The sequence below is a fragment of the Schistocerca gregaria genome, chromosome 6 (assembly GCF_023897955.1).
Source record: "Schistocerca gregaria isolate iqSchGreg1 chromosome 6, iqSchGreg1.2, whole genome shotgun sequence".
Classification (NCBI taxonomy): domain Eukaryota; kingdom Metazoa; phylum Arthropoda; class Insecta; order Orthoptera; family Acrididae; genus Schistocerca; species Schistocerca gregaria.
The window spans coordinates 113022954-113041306 of NC_064925.1; the positions used below are offsets into that span (position 1 = coordinate 113022954).

General features: G+C 41.4%; 1 protein-coding gene across 1 annotated transcript in view; it reads right to left on the minus strand.

Annotated features, from left to right (window-relative positions):
* Positions 1 to 2388: 2388 nt before the first annotated feature.
* Positions 2389 to 18353, minus strand: part of LOC126278743 (basement membrane-specific heparan sulfate proteoglycan core protein-like) — a 1101563-nt gene continuing 1085598 nt past the window's right edge. Inside the window, exon 6 of the mRNA XM_049979020.1 lies at positions 2389 to 3135. Coding sequence (XP_049834977.1) covers positions 3017 to 3135 — 119 coding nt within the window. The 3' untranslated portion in view covers positions 2389 to 3016. The remainder of the gene's footprint in view (positions 3136 to 18353) is intronic.

Here is an 18353-nt window from a genome sequence, read left to right on the forward strand (position 1 = left end):
AGGATACAATTGACGAAGCATGGTGGCAATGTGCTGTGACTTACAAGCCGAGAAAGTGGGCGTAACTTGGCAAATATTGTTTAATCTCATGTTTGGAATAACCATTTTTTACATGTATTTCATGCATTTTGTCAGCGTTTTTAAATTAGTTCTTGCGTCTTCCGTTTTTACAAAGTGCGTTGTATTTACCTGTAATAATATGTTTCTCTTGTAGGGCCTCTGAGAATAGCTTATGGCAGAAACGCGTAAAGCCGTATAAAATTAATAAATATAGTGGTGAAGAGTATTATCAGTTTCTGAGTGCATTAAAAATGGCCGTAACACCTTACAAAGCATTTATGCACTTTCTGCTGACGCTGCGAGACCAATGGAACATTTCCAAAGGAACACCTCTGAACTTGCACTTAATGAGTGTTTGGATTTGCATGGAACATCATGCAAATCTCTGAGATGACATTCGTTCTGTGGCACTGACTCTAGTTGACCTGTGCTTTAATATTGAAATGATGTCGCACCATTGTCCATTACATACGGCAAAGTGTTACTACTGATACGAAAGTTCTTGGAAGCGTTTCAGTGTATCATTGGAGAAGTGGCTGACGGTCAGCCGTATGAGAACTCTGTAACTCTGTAAGCTAACTTGTCTCAAAATTTGTAAAATACTAACTTAGCTTTTAAATTCTCTGTTAGTATTTTGATGGCGCCTATTCTGCTGTCAAGCAGCACGTATTAAATACAGTGGTCAAAGTATACTCTGTTTATAGCCGAAAATCTAATATTGAACGTTGATATCCAGAAAGACTTTATGATATAGATACACTGTTTTATTTGTAATGTAATTCTATCAGAGACAGTTCTTCCTTCTACCTTGAGAGGCCAGTACGTGAAGTCTATGGCAACCCTGCCACCAGTAAAAATTTCAGCACTTGTGCTTTGTGTCTTTACGAGAGTTATACTGCTTCATAGTGGTTCAGATACAGTAGCAATAACGTAACATCAAAGACTCCGTATACGCAGCCATTCTGATGTCGCAGAGAGCCAGGTGGACATCGCAGCGAATGTCGCAGAGTCTAAGTCTCTAGAATCTGGCACAAGTTTCTAACGAAAGTATCAGCTGAAAATCGTCACACACAGGCTGCGGAAGAAAATGAACAGGTGTGCAGAAACGCTATCTGCATATAATAGAAGCAGAAAAGCTCAATATAATGCTAAAAATGTACAGATGCGCAGATGTCAACAAAAATGGTTTTTGAGATACTCCATGAGCAGGGATGACTTACCAAAAGGTCTCTTTAAGGCTCCTGCTGTAAATAAAGTTGGGAGAGGGACGGTGTCGCATGCCGGCCTGAGTGGCCGAGCGGTTTTAGGCGCTACGGTCTTGAACCTCGAAAGTGCTACGATCGCTGGTAGGAATCCTGCCTCGGGCATGGATGTGTGTGATGTCCTTAGGTTAGTTAGGTTAAACTAGTTCTACGTTCTAGGGGACTGATGACCTCAGCAGTGCAGGGACGAGGATCAGTTTTATACCCTAAATGTAACGTAGACTGACACACTTAACAACATTACTCAAGTCATGTTTTTGGGTAAAAACACGTATGGCCGCAATACACTCCACGTGCCAGTACTTGCGAAAGTGACCGGTGTGAAGCACCGAGGACACATCCTTGCTAGCATTTTGGCTCCAATTGGTTAACATATTGCAGTACTATTCAATCTGATGGTCGGTAATGCATGCCATCTTGGTCACAGTCTTGTGACGATCCATCTTGAGACGACCATCGCGGTAGGGCATAGAATTTGTCGGTCAGCACAGCCTCCCAATTCTCCAGATCTCAGATACATTGAGAATGCTCAGACCATGCTAAAACGAACGGTTTGTAATCCCTCTTGACCACAAGACACCGTAAAGGGTATAGTAGAGGCCACTATGAGGGAATGGGACAACTTCCCATTGGCTTATCTGGACAGTCTGATAAAGAGATTGACTAACCATTGTTATGAGGAGGGCGAACTGGTTCATAAAAAATGTTTTTTGTCTTATGATCAACGATAAGATTCTGCAGTGTTTGCAGTGGAATCTTTTGTAAGTTCCTTTTTTGTCATGTGGAAATGTGTTAACCTTCTTCATTTTTGTTTTCTTATGACTGTGCCTAACGGAACAAATTCAGTCTTGTTTTCTATTATCAACATTATTGACAATGAACCAATATGGAACATTTATTTTAAGCACTGTGTAAGGAAGTGAAATTACGTACCTTCAATGTTGTATAGACGCAAAACATGGTTATTTCGATGTTCTGTAACTTGTGTTCAGGTGCATACTTCCAACTGTCATGGCACAGGTAATGGAGCGAGCCTATGGAAATCATTGTGGTGTACGCAGACTATACATTTCTAGCGATTTATTTCTTTACACATTTAGCACAGGACATAACGTTATGAAAATAAATGCTACGATAATTTTCTAACTAAACAAATTAACATGACTGAGTTTAATTATCCGTAGGTCCAACAAGATATGAAATCATTTTTATTCACATGTACAAGATTTTTTAATATACACATAGAATGAGTGTCCAGGAATTTAGGACAATAACACGTAAATGGCGATAAAGCTTTTACCATGGACCACACAGTTATAAACGATCAGAAGAAGCAGTGGTACCTTTTCTCAACTACTATCGTCATACAATAGCAACATACAAAGCTCTCAGTGCACGAACTCATCTCAGGGATGAAAATCTCGTCGCTTTCCCCTTCTATTTCCAGACGAAAGTTGCCTGACCAAAAGTGTTGTCTTGATATGTCTGCTCACCAGTCCTGTCAATGTCACGGTCAGCAGCCGCTGATCAGAACCACAAGGGGAACTGCCATGTCGAGGTGAGATGGTCCTTGGTTCCCCAAAAGGTTAAACCAAGACCTTCAGACGTCGAGGTGGTGGATATGGCGTAACGGGTCTTTCACTTTCCTCCCGGCTCCACGTCCCAGGATGCTTTGGCCTAGTGCTGGCAAGCGCTCACTGGAAACCGTTGTTCGGCGAGGCCAAGAGGCGGCTAGTGATGGCGGCAAAGGGCAGCAGCAGCGCCGCGGGGGCGGCGGGGTTGGACCCAGCCTGCATCGCCTCCGGGTGCTCTCCTGGAACAGGTGGGAGTCACACATCAAGATAACTCACTGCCCAGAAGCCACAATGTTCATATGCAGACGAAAGGCGTGAGTGAAAATTTGCACCAGTGACGGGAATCTAATCCTACTCTCCTGCTGACTAAGAAGATGCATTAACCACTACGCCACCCTGGCACTGTCACTTTGTACAGTTGCACAGACTACTCTAGCACCCTTCCCTTCTCAATAGTAATTCCCATTCACGACTCAGTCCACTGGTATTCCCCCTAAACTAGAAATGCATTTCAGAAAATTTCCAACTGTACTGGAAGAAAAACACCTCAGCATCGAACGAAACGGGGAAGGAGGGGGGGGGGGGGGCGATAGGTAATAGAATCGAAGAAGTGTATTCAGCAGGGAAGTGTGGGAAAGTGTGCTAGGGTGGTTCGTGCAGCTATACGAAGCCACTGTGCTCAGATGTGTACCACTTAGCGCATCTCCCTAGTGTGCAGGAGACCGGAGTTCCAAATTTTCATTCACCGTTTCAGTCTGCACATGTACATGATAGACGTTTGAAATTTGAAAATGTCTCTGGACCCATATAATTTTATTTGATAGATTTATTAGACAATGTCAATACTCTGTGACATCTTTTACTGTATGAATTTCACAATTTAATGCATTTCTGCTTCAAATGGTATTCAGAACCTGTCATTAACAGGACAGTGACAATTTCTGATCTTCCAAAGCAAAATAATATATACAGGGTTACAATTATTGAACTATATGAAATAGAATCGCGATAACTTTGAATGGTTTATCTTAGGACGTTCAAAATGCACGGTTGGCCACGATTCATGATGGGAATTAGTAAGTGGTTTCGTTTAGCAATGACGCTCACTTTCAATTCGATAATTCGGCATTTGGGGAGTGAGAAACGGCATTTCACGATCGAGAAATCTCTTCACCCTCAACGGGTGACCGCTTAGTGTGCTGTGTCTAGTCGTAGAATAATCAGTGCGATATTTCTTGATGGCACGGTGACTACCGAACGGTACGTCCAGGTTTTGAAAGATGCTTTCATCCCCATTATCCAAAGTGACCCTGAATTGTCCAAGATGAGGTTCGTGCAAGACGGAGCTCGACACCTTTGAAGCAGGAGAGTGTTTGATGTCATGGAGGAGTACTTTGGGGACCGCATTCTATCTCTGTGGCCGCTGGCATGGGCCTGCGTTGGATGCCATATTCTCCAGATCTGAACACATGTGACTCCTTTCTCTGGGGTGGTATTAAAGGCAAGGCATCCAGCAATAACTCCAAAACCATTGCTGAGGAGATCAACTATAGCATCGATATTCCGACACTTCAGCGGGTCAGACAGAATTTCGCTATTCGTCAGCGCTATATTAGCGCCAATGACGGCAGGCATATCGAGCATGTCATAAACTAAATCTCAATACCTGTAGTGACGATTACATGTTCAACAAAGTGTGTGCACGCTGTAGTTTGAAACTAATTTACGTTCCTTTTCACCTATTTTAATTAGTATCACCTTACTCTATTTCCGCGATTCACCGTGAGTTGGCCCAACTGAAGGAAGGTAATGTTGACTTCGGAGCTTATGTTGACATGCGAGTCATTGCTCCACAGTACTACCATCAAACACATCAGTACGTAGCATCAACAGGTTAGTGTTCATCACGAACGTGGTTTTGCAGTAAGTGCAATGTTTAGAAATGCGGAGTTGGCAGATGCCCATTTGATTTATGGATTAGCACGGGGCAATAGCCGTGGCGCGGTACGTTTGTATCGAGACAGATTTCCAGAACGAAGGTGTCCCAACAGGAAGACGTTCGTAGCAATTCATCGGCGTCTTAGGGAGCACGGAACATTCCAGCTAATGACTCGTGACTGGGGAAGACCCAGAACAACGAAGACACCTGCAATGGACGAGGCAATTCTTCGTGCAGTTGACGATAACCCTAATGTCAGCGTCAGAGAAATTACTGCTGTACGAGGAAATGTTGACCACGTCACTGTATGGAGAGTGCTACGGGAGAACCAGTGGTTTCCGTACCATGTACAACGTGTGCAGGCACAATCAGCAACTTATTGAGTGCAAATGTTCTCTTTACGGATGAGGCTTCAAATTGTAAATTTTCACAATCAACATGTGTGGGCTGACGAAAATCCGCACGCAATTGTGCAATCACGTCATCAACACAGGTTTTCTGTGAACGATTTGGCAGGCATTGTTGGTGATGTCTTGATTGGGCCCCATGTTCTTCCACCTACGCTCAATGGAGCACGTTATCATGATTTCATACGGGATACTCTACCTGTGCTGCTAGAACATGTGCCTTTACAAGTGCGACACAACATGTGGTTCATGCACGATGGAGCTCCTGCCCATTTCAGTCGAAGTGTTCGTACGATTCTCAACAATAGATTCTGTGACCGATGGATTGGTAGAGGCGGACCAACTCCATGACCTTCCCGCTCTCGTGACCTAAACCCTCTTGACTTTCATTTAATTGGGCTTTTGAAAGCTCTTGTCTACGCAACCCCCGTACCAAATGTAGAGACCCTTCGTGCTCGTGATACAATACGCCATTCTCCAGGGCTGCATCAGCGCATCAGGGATTCCATGCGGCGGAGGGTGGATGCACGTATCCTCGCTAACGGAGGACATTTTGAACATTTCCTGTAACAAAGTGTTTGAAGTCACGCTGGTACGTTCTGTTGCTGTGTGTTTCCATTCCATGATTAATGTGATTTGAAGAGAAGTAAACAAATGAGCTCTAACATGGAAAGTAAGCGTATCCAGAAACATGTCCACGTAAAATATTTTTTTGTGTGTGTGTGTGAGAGGAATGTTTTCTGAAAGTTTGGCCGTGCCTTTTTGTATATTGATAATCTTCTGATGCCTCAGAACGTGTGCTACCAACCGATCCCTTCTCCCAGTTAAGTTTTGCGACAGATTCCTCTTCTTCCCAATTCTATTACGTACCTCCCCATTAGTCACATAAACTAACTTCAGTACAACAGGCTGTTGCCGTTGGACGCTGTTAATGTTATTTTACATGACTGGAAGAAGCACCGTTGGTAATCGGTCGGTGCAAGACAGTGCCCAGGCAAACTCGCGTGCGAAAATGAGATTGTTGCCGCCGAGTTATTACATTGCGCCTGCACTGTCAAAAAACGAAATCACAAAACAACCTCATACATATCCTTTTGTAAAATACTTGCAATTGTTTTTAGTGATTACAACAATATAACTTTTATGTGAACTTTTATTTTAATTTCATAGTTGTCACTCTTCAAATTCTTTAATATACGTAACAGATCGATGTCCTAATACCTTACTTTCCGAGGGTCACATAACAAATGAAAATTTTTGTTAAATTATAGGACAACAACTTTGCCCGAAAACAAGATTAATTCTTTTCTTGAGTTGACAGTCAATATCATTTCTGATTCATTAAATACATTAGCTCTTTACCTACCATCGTGCCTCATAGGCCCGTTACTGATGTTAATAGCTTCTCTGTGCTTAACTATACATTTTGTTTAAATCAATTTTATGATTTTTCCTAACTTTTCAAGTTACTCATAATTTTCGAAAAAAAATTATAAAAATTACCTATTGCCTTATGTTAAAGTGTAGTGTACTTTTCCTCCAGTACAGACCTTGCTGGCTAGAAGCAGTTTTTCAACAACCATATGTTTGTCTGGGCATCGTATGTTAAGTCAGTTGCCATTTTTGACCCACGCAGGTATTCTTTCAGTGTTCAACAGTCCTCCTTATGATAAGCACGTTATTACTTTTGTGAATTATTTCGTAAAAGTTGTCTACTCTACAAACTGAAAATGGTACGGTTAAAAAGACTATCAGACGAGGATACAAGAGAATTGTTAAAGTATTCTTCTGATTCTGAAAACCCAACTATTGAATGTGAATCTTCCAGTGATGATGATAACGACGCAAATGTCGCTGAAAACTCAGAATTACACGAGGAATCCCATTACGAAGACGGAGAAGCAAAGTTCAGTGCAAATTCTGTTGAGTGCGATGTATTTTGTTCTCTTAATGGGAATGAAATATGGGCTGCAGCTCCTTAAGCTGGAGTTTCTGGTAGGTGGAGCAAAGAGGACGTACTGAAAGTAGATCAGGGACCTACAGGTAATTCGATGTGTGATAATCTGATAACTGTGATAATGAAAAATTTTGTATTATGGTGTTCTTTTGCGAGCCCCTCGCTGAAAAAGTGTGTATGTGGACAAACAAGGAAGATCGAATGGTTTACAGGGACTGGTTGGATACATATATGCATGAAATGAAGAAGGGTTTTGGTGTTCTGGTACTGACTGGAGTTTGCAAGTCAAGAAATGAAGATATCAATCAGCTTTAGAGTATTGAGAAAGGTTGACTGTAGTTCAATGAAATCATGTCTTGCCACCGCTTCCATGCTATTCTGAGGCAGTTGCGCTTTGACAAGCCAGCATCTCGACGTTAACGTCGGTCAGGTCACAAATTCGAACCAGAGATGTTTTTCAGATGTGGGAAATTACCTTGGGGATGCCTACATTCCAGGATGGTGCATGACAGTGGATGTACATTTGGTCACATTTCGAGATAGCTGTCCACTTCGACAGTAGGCCTGCACACAATGAAACCTGGCAGATGCAGAATAAAGTTCTGGGCAAATCGGGAAACTGCAACAAGCTACTGCTGGAAGATGAAAGTGTATTTGGGAGAAAAAATCAGAGTCGTGCGACTTTTTTAACATCTCTCGATTTGGCTCATTATTTGCTGTCAGAAGATCTGACACTACTCGGTACTATCCGGAAAGGCAAAGATGTTCCACCTGCTGATTTTATTACACCTAAAGGATGTGAAGTTTACTGTTTTTGGTTTTCAGCAAGATGTGACAGCCTCTTTTGTATCAAAGAAAAACCAAATTTTCATCGTCCTTAGCTCTCGTCATGACCTACCACCGGTGTCATCACCAGTAGTAAAGAAGCGAGAAGTTACAATGACGTACGATGCCACAAAGGGGAGGACCATACACCAGAAGATGCGATGCTACAGTGTGAAGAGAAGGACAAGGTGCTGACCATGGCGGGTTTCTTCAACATGATTCATGTATGTGTAATAAACGGGATTTAGAATTTGGATGATGCTTGTTGCCAACAAAAAATGAGGTGTTGAACATACTTTTTATTTCCAACCGGCAAGTCAATTACAAATTTTCGTAGATGTAACATTGAAAATACATTAGCAGATCTTTAATATTGATTCTTTCACCGCCATAATGGTTAAATATCAAAAAGTATTATTTCTTTCGGACCGAAAAAACAAATACTACTTTTCAAGAAAGAGCAGGCAGTATCGGTTGCAAATGGTTTTATATTAATTTAATTTATGACGCGTTTCTCTCTCACGGGATCATCATCGGGCATGGATTAAAAACATTCGAGGACCACTGGCAAGGGTACAGAGCGTCACAAAACAATTAAATAAATAAGCTATTGAAACTGAGAGAACCTAATCTTTCTTGAACATCTAAAGAAGTTGCTGTAACATCATCCGAAAGTTGGTGTGGTGTCCATTTCAGATACCAGTGTTTGTAGCCCTAGCTCCAAAATTGCATTAATAGAGAGATATTATCGAAACGACTTTCATATCTTGTTTCACACCTTCATGATTGGAATTTCGATAAATCCCTTATTAACTTATGCCAGCAGTACACGGTCAACAACAATTCGAAAATTTTCAAGTTTCTAGCCTTAGCTGTTTCAGCTGGGTAATGATACAGTCAGGCAATCACTCAGACTGGCCAGTCAGAACACTGCGTTTCATATATACAGATCTGACTGTATATTAAGGATTAGTCTCCTAAATTACTTATGCTTTTCAAATAACCATTATGCAACAACAGCCTATCGCGTTTAACGGACTATTACGAAATGCACTTCAAAGATGTGGTATTTACCAATGTTAAGTAGTTTATGGGCTTCACAGGAAGGCATATCTCCCAATAGTATATCCGACACGTGCGTTTATTACAAGTACTTCGTTTATTTGCAAATTCCTATCTAGATGTATTTGTACGTATTTCTACATCTAATATTATTCTACGTATTTTTCAAGTTTTTTACTGTGTTTGCGTTAGGCGTTGTTTTGCCTTGGTGGTGTGTGTGTGTGTGTGTGTGTGTGTGTGTGTTTGTGTTTCTGTGTGTGTGTGTGTGTGTGTGTGTGTGTGTGTGTGTGTTTGTTTGTGTGTGTGTGTGTGTGTGTGTGTGTGTGTGCCTCCTCTTCTGTTTCTCTATCACTGTATTTACATCTCGTTTGTCGTCATTGTTTTCATTTAGTGTTACGGTTAGATCTGGTCTCCATGCGAGTCTGTGCGGCCTCTCTTGCGTATTCTTTTGAAATAATGTCCAATATTGTGTCGAGGTCTGATCACTTCTTTGGATTCCTGAGGAAGTTTTACATGTTGTCATGCGTCGCCCTTTCTCGTCTGGCTTGTGTGTACACAGCGCAGCGCAGTATTACATGCTCGGTGAAGATAGTTTCCCAACATGTGCATTCTTTACTGGATATCGAGCTTGTCTGGTGAGGAAATATATCACTTCAAGGCTGGTAAAATGTTATTTTCCTAACATTTCTCATGGTTAGAGAAGAACATTTGGACTCTCCAATCCTTTTCGGGTTAGATTCACTGCCTTTGCTATGTTTTCACTCTCCATTTTTAATATACCGTTTACGGGTGATCTGTTCTTCTTTCATTGCTTTTATTACGTCCTTGAAACCAGTCTTGAACCAGTACGTTGCCAAATGATGATGTCGATTGGAAAGACGACAAAGACTACCCTAAGGATTGCCAGAGATGTGGTTATAACAGCGCCTTATATCAGTAGGAGTACAACCTCTGCCTTTGCCTCAAAGCAGTTTTGTTTGTCACCAAGCGAAGTTTATGTGCCAATCTGCTGGCGGCAAAACGTACATTCCATTGAAATAATTTCGCAGTGGTACGTTCTCATGTGTAATAGTGGAAGTCTATAATTTGTACTGTTTATTCTTGCCGGTTGCTGCAGCATTTTTTTGGTCTTGTGTGGTGTAGTTTTCATGTGAGTTTTGAAAGGGAGTCCTTTGACTATCTTAATTCCCTGCCGTCTCTTCACTTGTTTCCCCGTTTTATTTCTATTTCCAAGTTACACAGATAGGTTTATAACGAGTCTTCCTTTAAGTAGGACGTGAAATTATTAGTTGGAGGCAACTGTCTCTCTAGAGTTTGCCGATTCTGCCACCACTAAGTCGTCGGCATATGCCACGGTTCCATCGGCGCATACACGTCCCTCCACGTGATGTAATAGGGATTCCGTTGCTAGATCCCAGAAGACGACCAGGAAATCAAACGTCGTAAGCATCGTTTGGTGATCCTTTTGAGCATTTTCCGGTTACCTGTTCGCCTCTCAACAATCTTCTCCCTTTAGTATTCCCGCAAGTTATAGTATGCAACTACGACGTCTATCATTATGGCCATTACATACAGACTAAGAAGTGGAAATCGGTAGCTTGGGATACATGCACAGACAAAGAAATATAGAGTGAGTCAAAATGGACTTTACAACTTTGGAATGATATAGAACTCCAGGACGTCTCCAGATACATCTTCGGCCTGCTGGAATGTCACTGACAGGAGTAGAAGTATCTTCAATGATGAGTCCCACTTCTAAAGCCCTGGACAGTGATGGCAACCAACTTAAATACCGTCCGCCATATCGCCCGACAGCCAGGAGTGATGGTCTGGGATGCCTTTGGTTGTCATCCGCGGCAACCTTAAATCACAATAGTAACTCAATGATGTTCTACGCCCTTTTTTGTTATCCTTTATAGCAAGCCATCCTAGCGTTACATTTCAGCAAATGGTTCAAATGGCGCTGAGCACTACAGGACTTAACGTCTGTGGTCATAAGTCCCCTTGAACTTAGAACTACTTAAACCTAACTAACCTAAGGACATCACACACATCCATGCCCGAGCCAGGATTCGAACCTGCGACCGTAGCGGTGACGCGGTTCCAGACTGAAGCACCTAGAACCGCACGGCCACACGGGTCGGCCATTTCAGCAAGGTAATACCTGTATGCACATGGCGAGGGTTTCTACAGCTTCTTCTAATAATTTCTGGGTATGCAGCCGGATCCCGTCGACATTCTGCCACGATATTTCGGCCCATAGACGTCCGGCCATCGGGCCATCTGGGGCACAATATCATGGCAGAATGTCGACGGGATCCGGCTGCATATCCGGATATTATTAGAAAAACAAATACGCCGGGAAAATTTCAGAAGTCACGTTTCTACAGCTTGTCTTCGTGCTTGCCACACCCTACGTTGACCATTAAGATTACCGTATATGTCCCTAACTGAGAACGCTTGGAGCATTCTGGATAGGGCCCTGCAACCAGCTCGGGGTTTGTGGATCTGACGTGGCAGTTGGACAGAATTTGGCATGATATCCCTCAAGAGGACATCTATAAACTCTTTCAGTCGATGCCAAAATCAATAACTGACTGCATAAGGGCCAGAGGTGGGCAACGATTCATTGATATGATCAATTTCTGAAGGTCTTTGTCTTGAATAAGTCGTCCAATGAGTTTGAAATTCAGATCAGTTATTTGTCTGTACATGTGCATTACACAATCAAATCCATCCCATTTGTTCGAGTTTGTTTCTAACGCGTATTTTCTACCATGCGGGGAGGTTTCGGCTTATCGCAACAGTTGATTTAATTCTTACCGAAATCCGTTCTGAAGCGATCTAAGTTTCATTATTCTCTATGTGTGAGAAAATACATGGGACATACACTAAAAATTAGTGAGAGGTACTGAAGGGATACTACCTTCTATCGAGGACCCTTGTTTGAGTCCTCTCTCAAAATCCCAATGCAAAAGTGTCCCAGCAGAACTGGAGATACATATTTGCAAAATTAATGTACTATCGAAAGAGGTGGAAACAATAATGGTCCTAATCTTATTTCTTCTCGTGTAAACAAGCGATACTCAATGCATATTGAACTCTACTGGACAGAAACCCAGGGCGATGCAAAACTGGTATCGCGAAAATTTTACTCTAAAAAAGCCACGTTGTTTTAATGAAAGCAAATTTTTATTTTTTTCACTAACAGTTTTGTATTTGTAACATGCAAATTTACGAGTAGAATAATAGTTTCAGATTACCTGATTATCAATGGTTTTTCTAACTCTATAACACTGCATAAAATTAAAAGTTTTTATGTATGAATTATTTTTTTGTGGAACGCAAATTATTAACATGCCCTGCTATTAATATGGCGAATGCCAAGTATGATTTATTTCTACCACATTATGGTTAGTTTTATGACAATATTACTCTGTTCGTCAAATATTTTGCTTTAATGATGTGTACAACTGATTTAATCATGAAAGTTATTAGAACGTACAATTCTTTTCTAACGCTAGTGTAAAATGTGCCCATACCTTCTTGCGAATTTAAGTTTTCGTATGCGGAACAACTTATGCTACCGAATTAACAATAAGTCACGTTTTTCTTGGCAGTAAGAAGCAGCCTTACTCTAATTCGAAACAAATAAATGAAGGGTTCTGCACAATCTTTTATTCCTGAGAAGTGGTAAATAAAAAGTGGCCATGTGCAAGTAGGACCCGTGCGCTGAAGGTCTCGTACAGACTTAATTATGTGTACAGACAGTTCATCCATTCTGTGAATCGAGGATCTCGACAGTTCGTCCATTTTGTGAACCGAGGATCTCGACGACTCTTGCTGTTATCGAGACTCATACTAGAAAAGTATCCATTCCAGAGATTCGGAGACTTTCAACAATATTTTAAAGTCCGAATTCGGATCGCGAATGACAAAGGAAATATTTTTCTCGCGTGATGTAATTACAAATAACTGTTTCCTGATTCTTTCCCTTCGGATGTCACTTTACAAAAGCAATTTTTTGTTTGTGCGATATAATTAAAAACTAACTATTATCAGTTTCATTTCCTTTGGCTGTAGTGTGAAACCTTACCTCTGGGCAAATTTCTAGATTCAAGGTCAGTGTGAGTATTCTGTAGGTTTTGGTGAGTGAGTTTGCGAGTATCAAGGCATGTAACATGAATGGACGTATCTGCTGATTGCATATACTTAGAAGCCGTTCCCGAGAATAAGGATTTAGAACCGTCGGGCAGACAGACGTACACAGACACACACACACAAACACACACACACACACACACACACACACACACACACACACACACACACACACACGACGGTTGGACGAAGTAGAGAATTTTAATCAATTCAAAATAATGTTTTCATTAATTTTAAATACATAATAAGCGTTGTGATAAACCTTAATTTTCTTGCCATTAATTTAAATTATTGACTACTGAAATAAGGTAGCAGACGCCTGGAGTCAAGAACGGAAAACCAATACCATATGGCGATGTAAAATATTTCTAAATCTTCACATAAATCTATACACAGGAAAAAACCTTGTGGTTTGTGCTATGTGACAGTTTGTGCACAACTATTATTTTTTCCACATTCCTTGTTCCACTTGTCAATCGTAAACGCTATGAACGACTGAAGATAACCCTGCATGTGGGGTGGAATCTGTCGAATATAACCTTAATACAAATTTCGCAAGATATAAAACAAAGCAATTTATTGATGGACTCCTCTAGAAATAAACGTTCTCTGGGCTTTAACAGTAAACCACACTTTGAGGTTCAACGCCTCTCTTGTACCGTCTGCCACTGTTGTTCGATGAACATCGCAACGATGTTTCACGAACAGTAGGAAAAAAGTTCTCAAGATAGACAGTGCTATTCTGCGGATTTCCTCTATCAGCCCTTTTGGTTCACTCGCAGCGACAGATACGCGATACTCAAGTATCGGGTGTGGACTGCACATCCGAATATCCTTCAAGTGAATGTCGATCTGGCGTGTTCCTTTCATTGGATTAGTTTCTTGTGGTTGTCCCATTCTGTCTTTTTCTTCTCCTCCTCTCAATACCTATTCATCTTCTGACTGTGTCCCAGTTCCCTTTGGATTATCCACATTTTCTTCGTTTCTTTCATTTCCTGTTGGGTGTTCACAACATTGTTTCTGAACTGGTGTCATACTTTTTTGAATGCCTGCTTGTTCTTTGTGTTCTTCGGTTTCTTGAAGCAACTGGTATTTTTGATTTAATTCTTGACAACGTCAATAATTCTCTTTTTCAGCCGCGCGGGGTAGCCGTGCGATGTCAGGCGCCTGGCCACGGTTTGTGCGGCTGCCCCGTCGGAGATCGAGTCCTCCCTCTGACATGGGTATGTGTGTTGATCTTGGCTTAAGTTAGTTTAATTTACATTACGTAGTGTGTAAGCCTAGGGACCTATGACCTTAGCAAAATGGCTCTGAGCACTATGGGACTTAACATCTATGGTCATCAGTCCCCTAGAACTTAGAACTACTTAAACCTAACTAACCTAAGGACATCACACAACACCCAGCCATCACGAGGCAGAGAAAATCCCTGACCCCGCCGGGAATCGAACCCGGGAACCCGGGCGTGGAAAGCGAGAACGCTTAGCAGTCTGGTCCCATAGGAACTTACCACAAATTTCCAAATTCTCTCTTTTTCAAACTGGTTGGTTTAATATGAGGTAATTGCCCATAAAATGTTAGTCGACGTCTTCGGATCATGTCTTTGTGTCTGTGTGTGTATGTGTACATATTTCTTTGGCTGGTCTCTTCATCCATATACCATCTGTTTATTGCTCTGAAAATGTCATAAAGATCTTGCATTCTATTTTTTGTGTATCTGTGTTACCTAATGCTCTGTTTGTGGTCGTTCATGGTACATACAGTTCTTATGGTAGCAAAACTATATAGAGGTACTGAGTTTGGAGTGCTTTGATACGTCTCTTTTAATGTAGTAAATCGATATATGTTTGTACTCTTCATGAAGCTTTCTAATTCTTTTTATGATAGATGCCTTGCTTGATCCGCCCGTTTGTATATATTGCCTTAGGTAGTTGAATTTTTCGCATCCTATAACCTTTCTGTATTTTGCGTGCCTGACTTGTGTGTTGTTCTTTCTTTCCATGAATCACGTTTTCTCAAAGTATTATATCCGTCGATCTCGTTTGGCACAGATTCCAAACGATGTTTCAGCATTTCTTGTGCTTATTGTTACTGTTGCTGAGCACTGCCTGTCCTCTCCAAATCTCAGGCAATTTATGGTTGTTTTCATTGTACATCTTTTACCCAACATAATCGCATTTACTTTTCCTTTCCGTTGTCTGATAACTTTTTCCAGGACCATTTTTAATAAAAAAGATGAGAGCCCATCTCCTTTTCTAACTCCTTTCTGCAAAATGAGTAGGGCTGAGACTTCTTCCGTAAGTTCTATATTGGGTGTGGTGTCTATGAATGTGTGTCGTACGTGTGTCATAGTTTCTGTGTCTGTTCTATACTCATTTAAAGTACCAAAGGGAATCTGCCTGTTTGTAGAGTTACAGGACTTGGATCTTGCCGTTGGTGGGAAGGCTAGCGTGACTCAGTGATGTAGACAACTATTCTATGGGTGCAACAACATAAGCTAAGGGGTATCTGTTGAGAGGCCAGACAAACGTGTGGTTCCTGAAGAGGGGCAGAAGTATTTTCAGTAGTTGCAGGGTCAGCAACCTGGATAATTTAAACACCTGATGTTTTAGGATCAACCAAAACGGCCTGCTGTGCTGGAACTGCGAACGGCTGAGAGCAAGGGGAAACTACATCTGTAATTCTTCCCGAGAACATGAAGTTCTACCGTAAAGTTAATTGATGATTGCATCCTATTTGCTAGAATATTCCTGAGACAAAATTGACCCTCATTCCGGTCTCCAGCGTGAAATGTTAGATCCGTTAATCGGACAGGTAAGTCAGAAAATCTTAAAGGGGGAATGGGTAGGTTGAAAGTAGATATAGTGGTAATTAGAGAATTTCGGTGGCAGGAGGTACAGGACTTCAGGTATGATGAAAACAGGTTTACAAGTACAAAATAAAATAGCGGTAATGCAGGAGTGACTTAACAATGAATCCAAAATAAGGACTCAAATAAGCTACTATGAATAGCATAGTAAACTCATTATTGCGACCAATATAGTTCAAAAATTGGTTCAAATGGCTCTGAGCACTATGGGACTTAACAGCTGAGATCATCAGTCCCCTACAACTTAGAACTACTTAAAACTGACTAACCTAAGGATATCACACACATCCATGCTCGAGGCAGGATTCGGACCTGCGACCGGAGCAGTCGCGCGGTTCCACACTGAAGCACCTAGAACCGCTCGGTCATACCGGCCGGCAGATTCAAGTTAAGGGAGACGAAAATTTTATAGTCATGGGGAACTATGGATGGTATAAAAAGTAGTAGGTCAATACTGACTGGGGAGAAAGGAATGAAAGAGGAAGCCGCCTGTCAAAATTTTTCACAGAGCATAATTTAATCGAAGCTAACACTTAATTTAAAGAACATGAAAAAAGTTGTTAAATGTCGACGAGATCTGGAGACACCGGAAGTTTTCAGATTGATTACGTAGCGGTAAAACAGAGATTTCAAAACCGTGTCTTAAATCATAAGTCTTTTCAGGGGCAGATGTGTAGTCTGACCACAGTTTAATGGTCACGAAGTACAGTTTAAACATCAAAAAGCTGCTAAAAGGTAGGAGTTTAAGGCGATGGGACCTCGATAACCTGAAAAATCCAGAGGTAGTAGAGAGATTCAGTGAGTGCGTTGGAGAACGATTGACAGGAACAGGGGAATGGAATACAGTAGAAGAAGAATGGGTAGCACTGAGAGAGTAAATAGTGCAGGCAACAGAGTATCAAGTAGTTAAGGAGACGGGGGGTTAGTAGAATTACTTGCGTAACGCCAGACATATTGAATTAATTAATGAAAGGAGAAAATATAAAAATATAATAAATGTAGCATGCGAAAGGGAATACCAACGTCTAAAAAACGAGATCGAGAGGAAGTGTTAAATGGCTAGCGGGAATAGTTCAAATGGCTCTGAACACTACGGGACTTAACATCTGAGGTCATCAGTCCCCTTGAACTAAGAACTACTTAAACCTAACTAACCTAAGGACATCACACACATCCATGCCGGAAGCAGGATTCGATCCTGTGATCGTAGCGGTCTCGCGGTTCCGGACTGAAGCGCCTAGAACTGCGTGGCCACAAAGGCAGGCTGGCTAGCAGGAATGTGTTGAGAGTGAATGTAAGGACGTAGAGCCATATATCACTACAGCAAAGATAGAATGTGCCTACAGGAAAAGTAAAGAGACCCTTGGGATGCAGGGAAGCGGCTGTATGAATATCAAGTCCTTAGGAGGAAAATCCGTTCTAAGAAAAGAAGGGAGATCTTAAAGATGGGAGAAGTATATAGATGTTCTATAGAAGAGAGATGTACTTGAGGGCAATATTATGGAAATGGAAGAGGACGTAGACGAAGATGAGATGGGAGATATGGTACCGTGCAGGAAATTTGACGGAACACTCAAAGACCTAAGTCGAAAGAAGGCCCTGGGAGCCGGAAACATTCCGTTGGCACTGTTGATAGCCTTGGGGGAGCTAGCCATGACAAAACTCTTTCATCTAGTGAGCAAGATGTATGAGAGAGGCGAAATACCCTCAGACTTGAAGAAGAATACAATAATTTCACTTACAAAGAAAGCAGGATCTGACAGTTGTGAAAATTACTGAACTATCAGTTTAATAAGTCTTAGTTGCAGAATACTGACACGAATTCTATAAAGAAGAATGAAAAAACTGGTAGACGTCGACCTTGGGGAAGATCAGTTTGGATTCCAGAGAAATGTAGGAAAACGTGAGGCGATACTGGCCTTACTATATTTCATAGAAGATAGGTTAAGGAAAGGCAAACCTACGTCTAGAGCATTTGTAGACTTAGAAAAAGCTTTTGACATTGATGACAGGAATACACTCTTTCTAACTCTGAAGATGGCGTGCTACAACATAGGGAGCGATAGGCTGTTTACGGTTTGTACAGAAACCAGATGGCAGTTATAATAGTCGAGGGGCACAAAAGAGAAACAGTAGTTGAAGAGGGAGTCAGACAGGGCTGTCCCCGATGTTTTTTAATCTGAACTTGAGCAAGCAGTAAAAGAAACAAAAGAAAAATTTGTAGTAGGAATTAAATC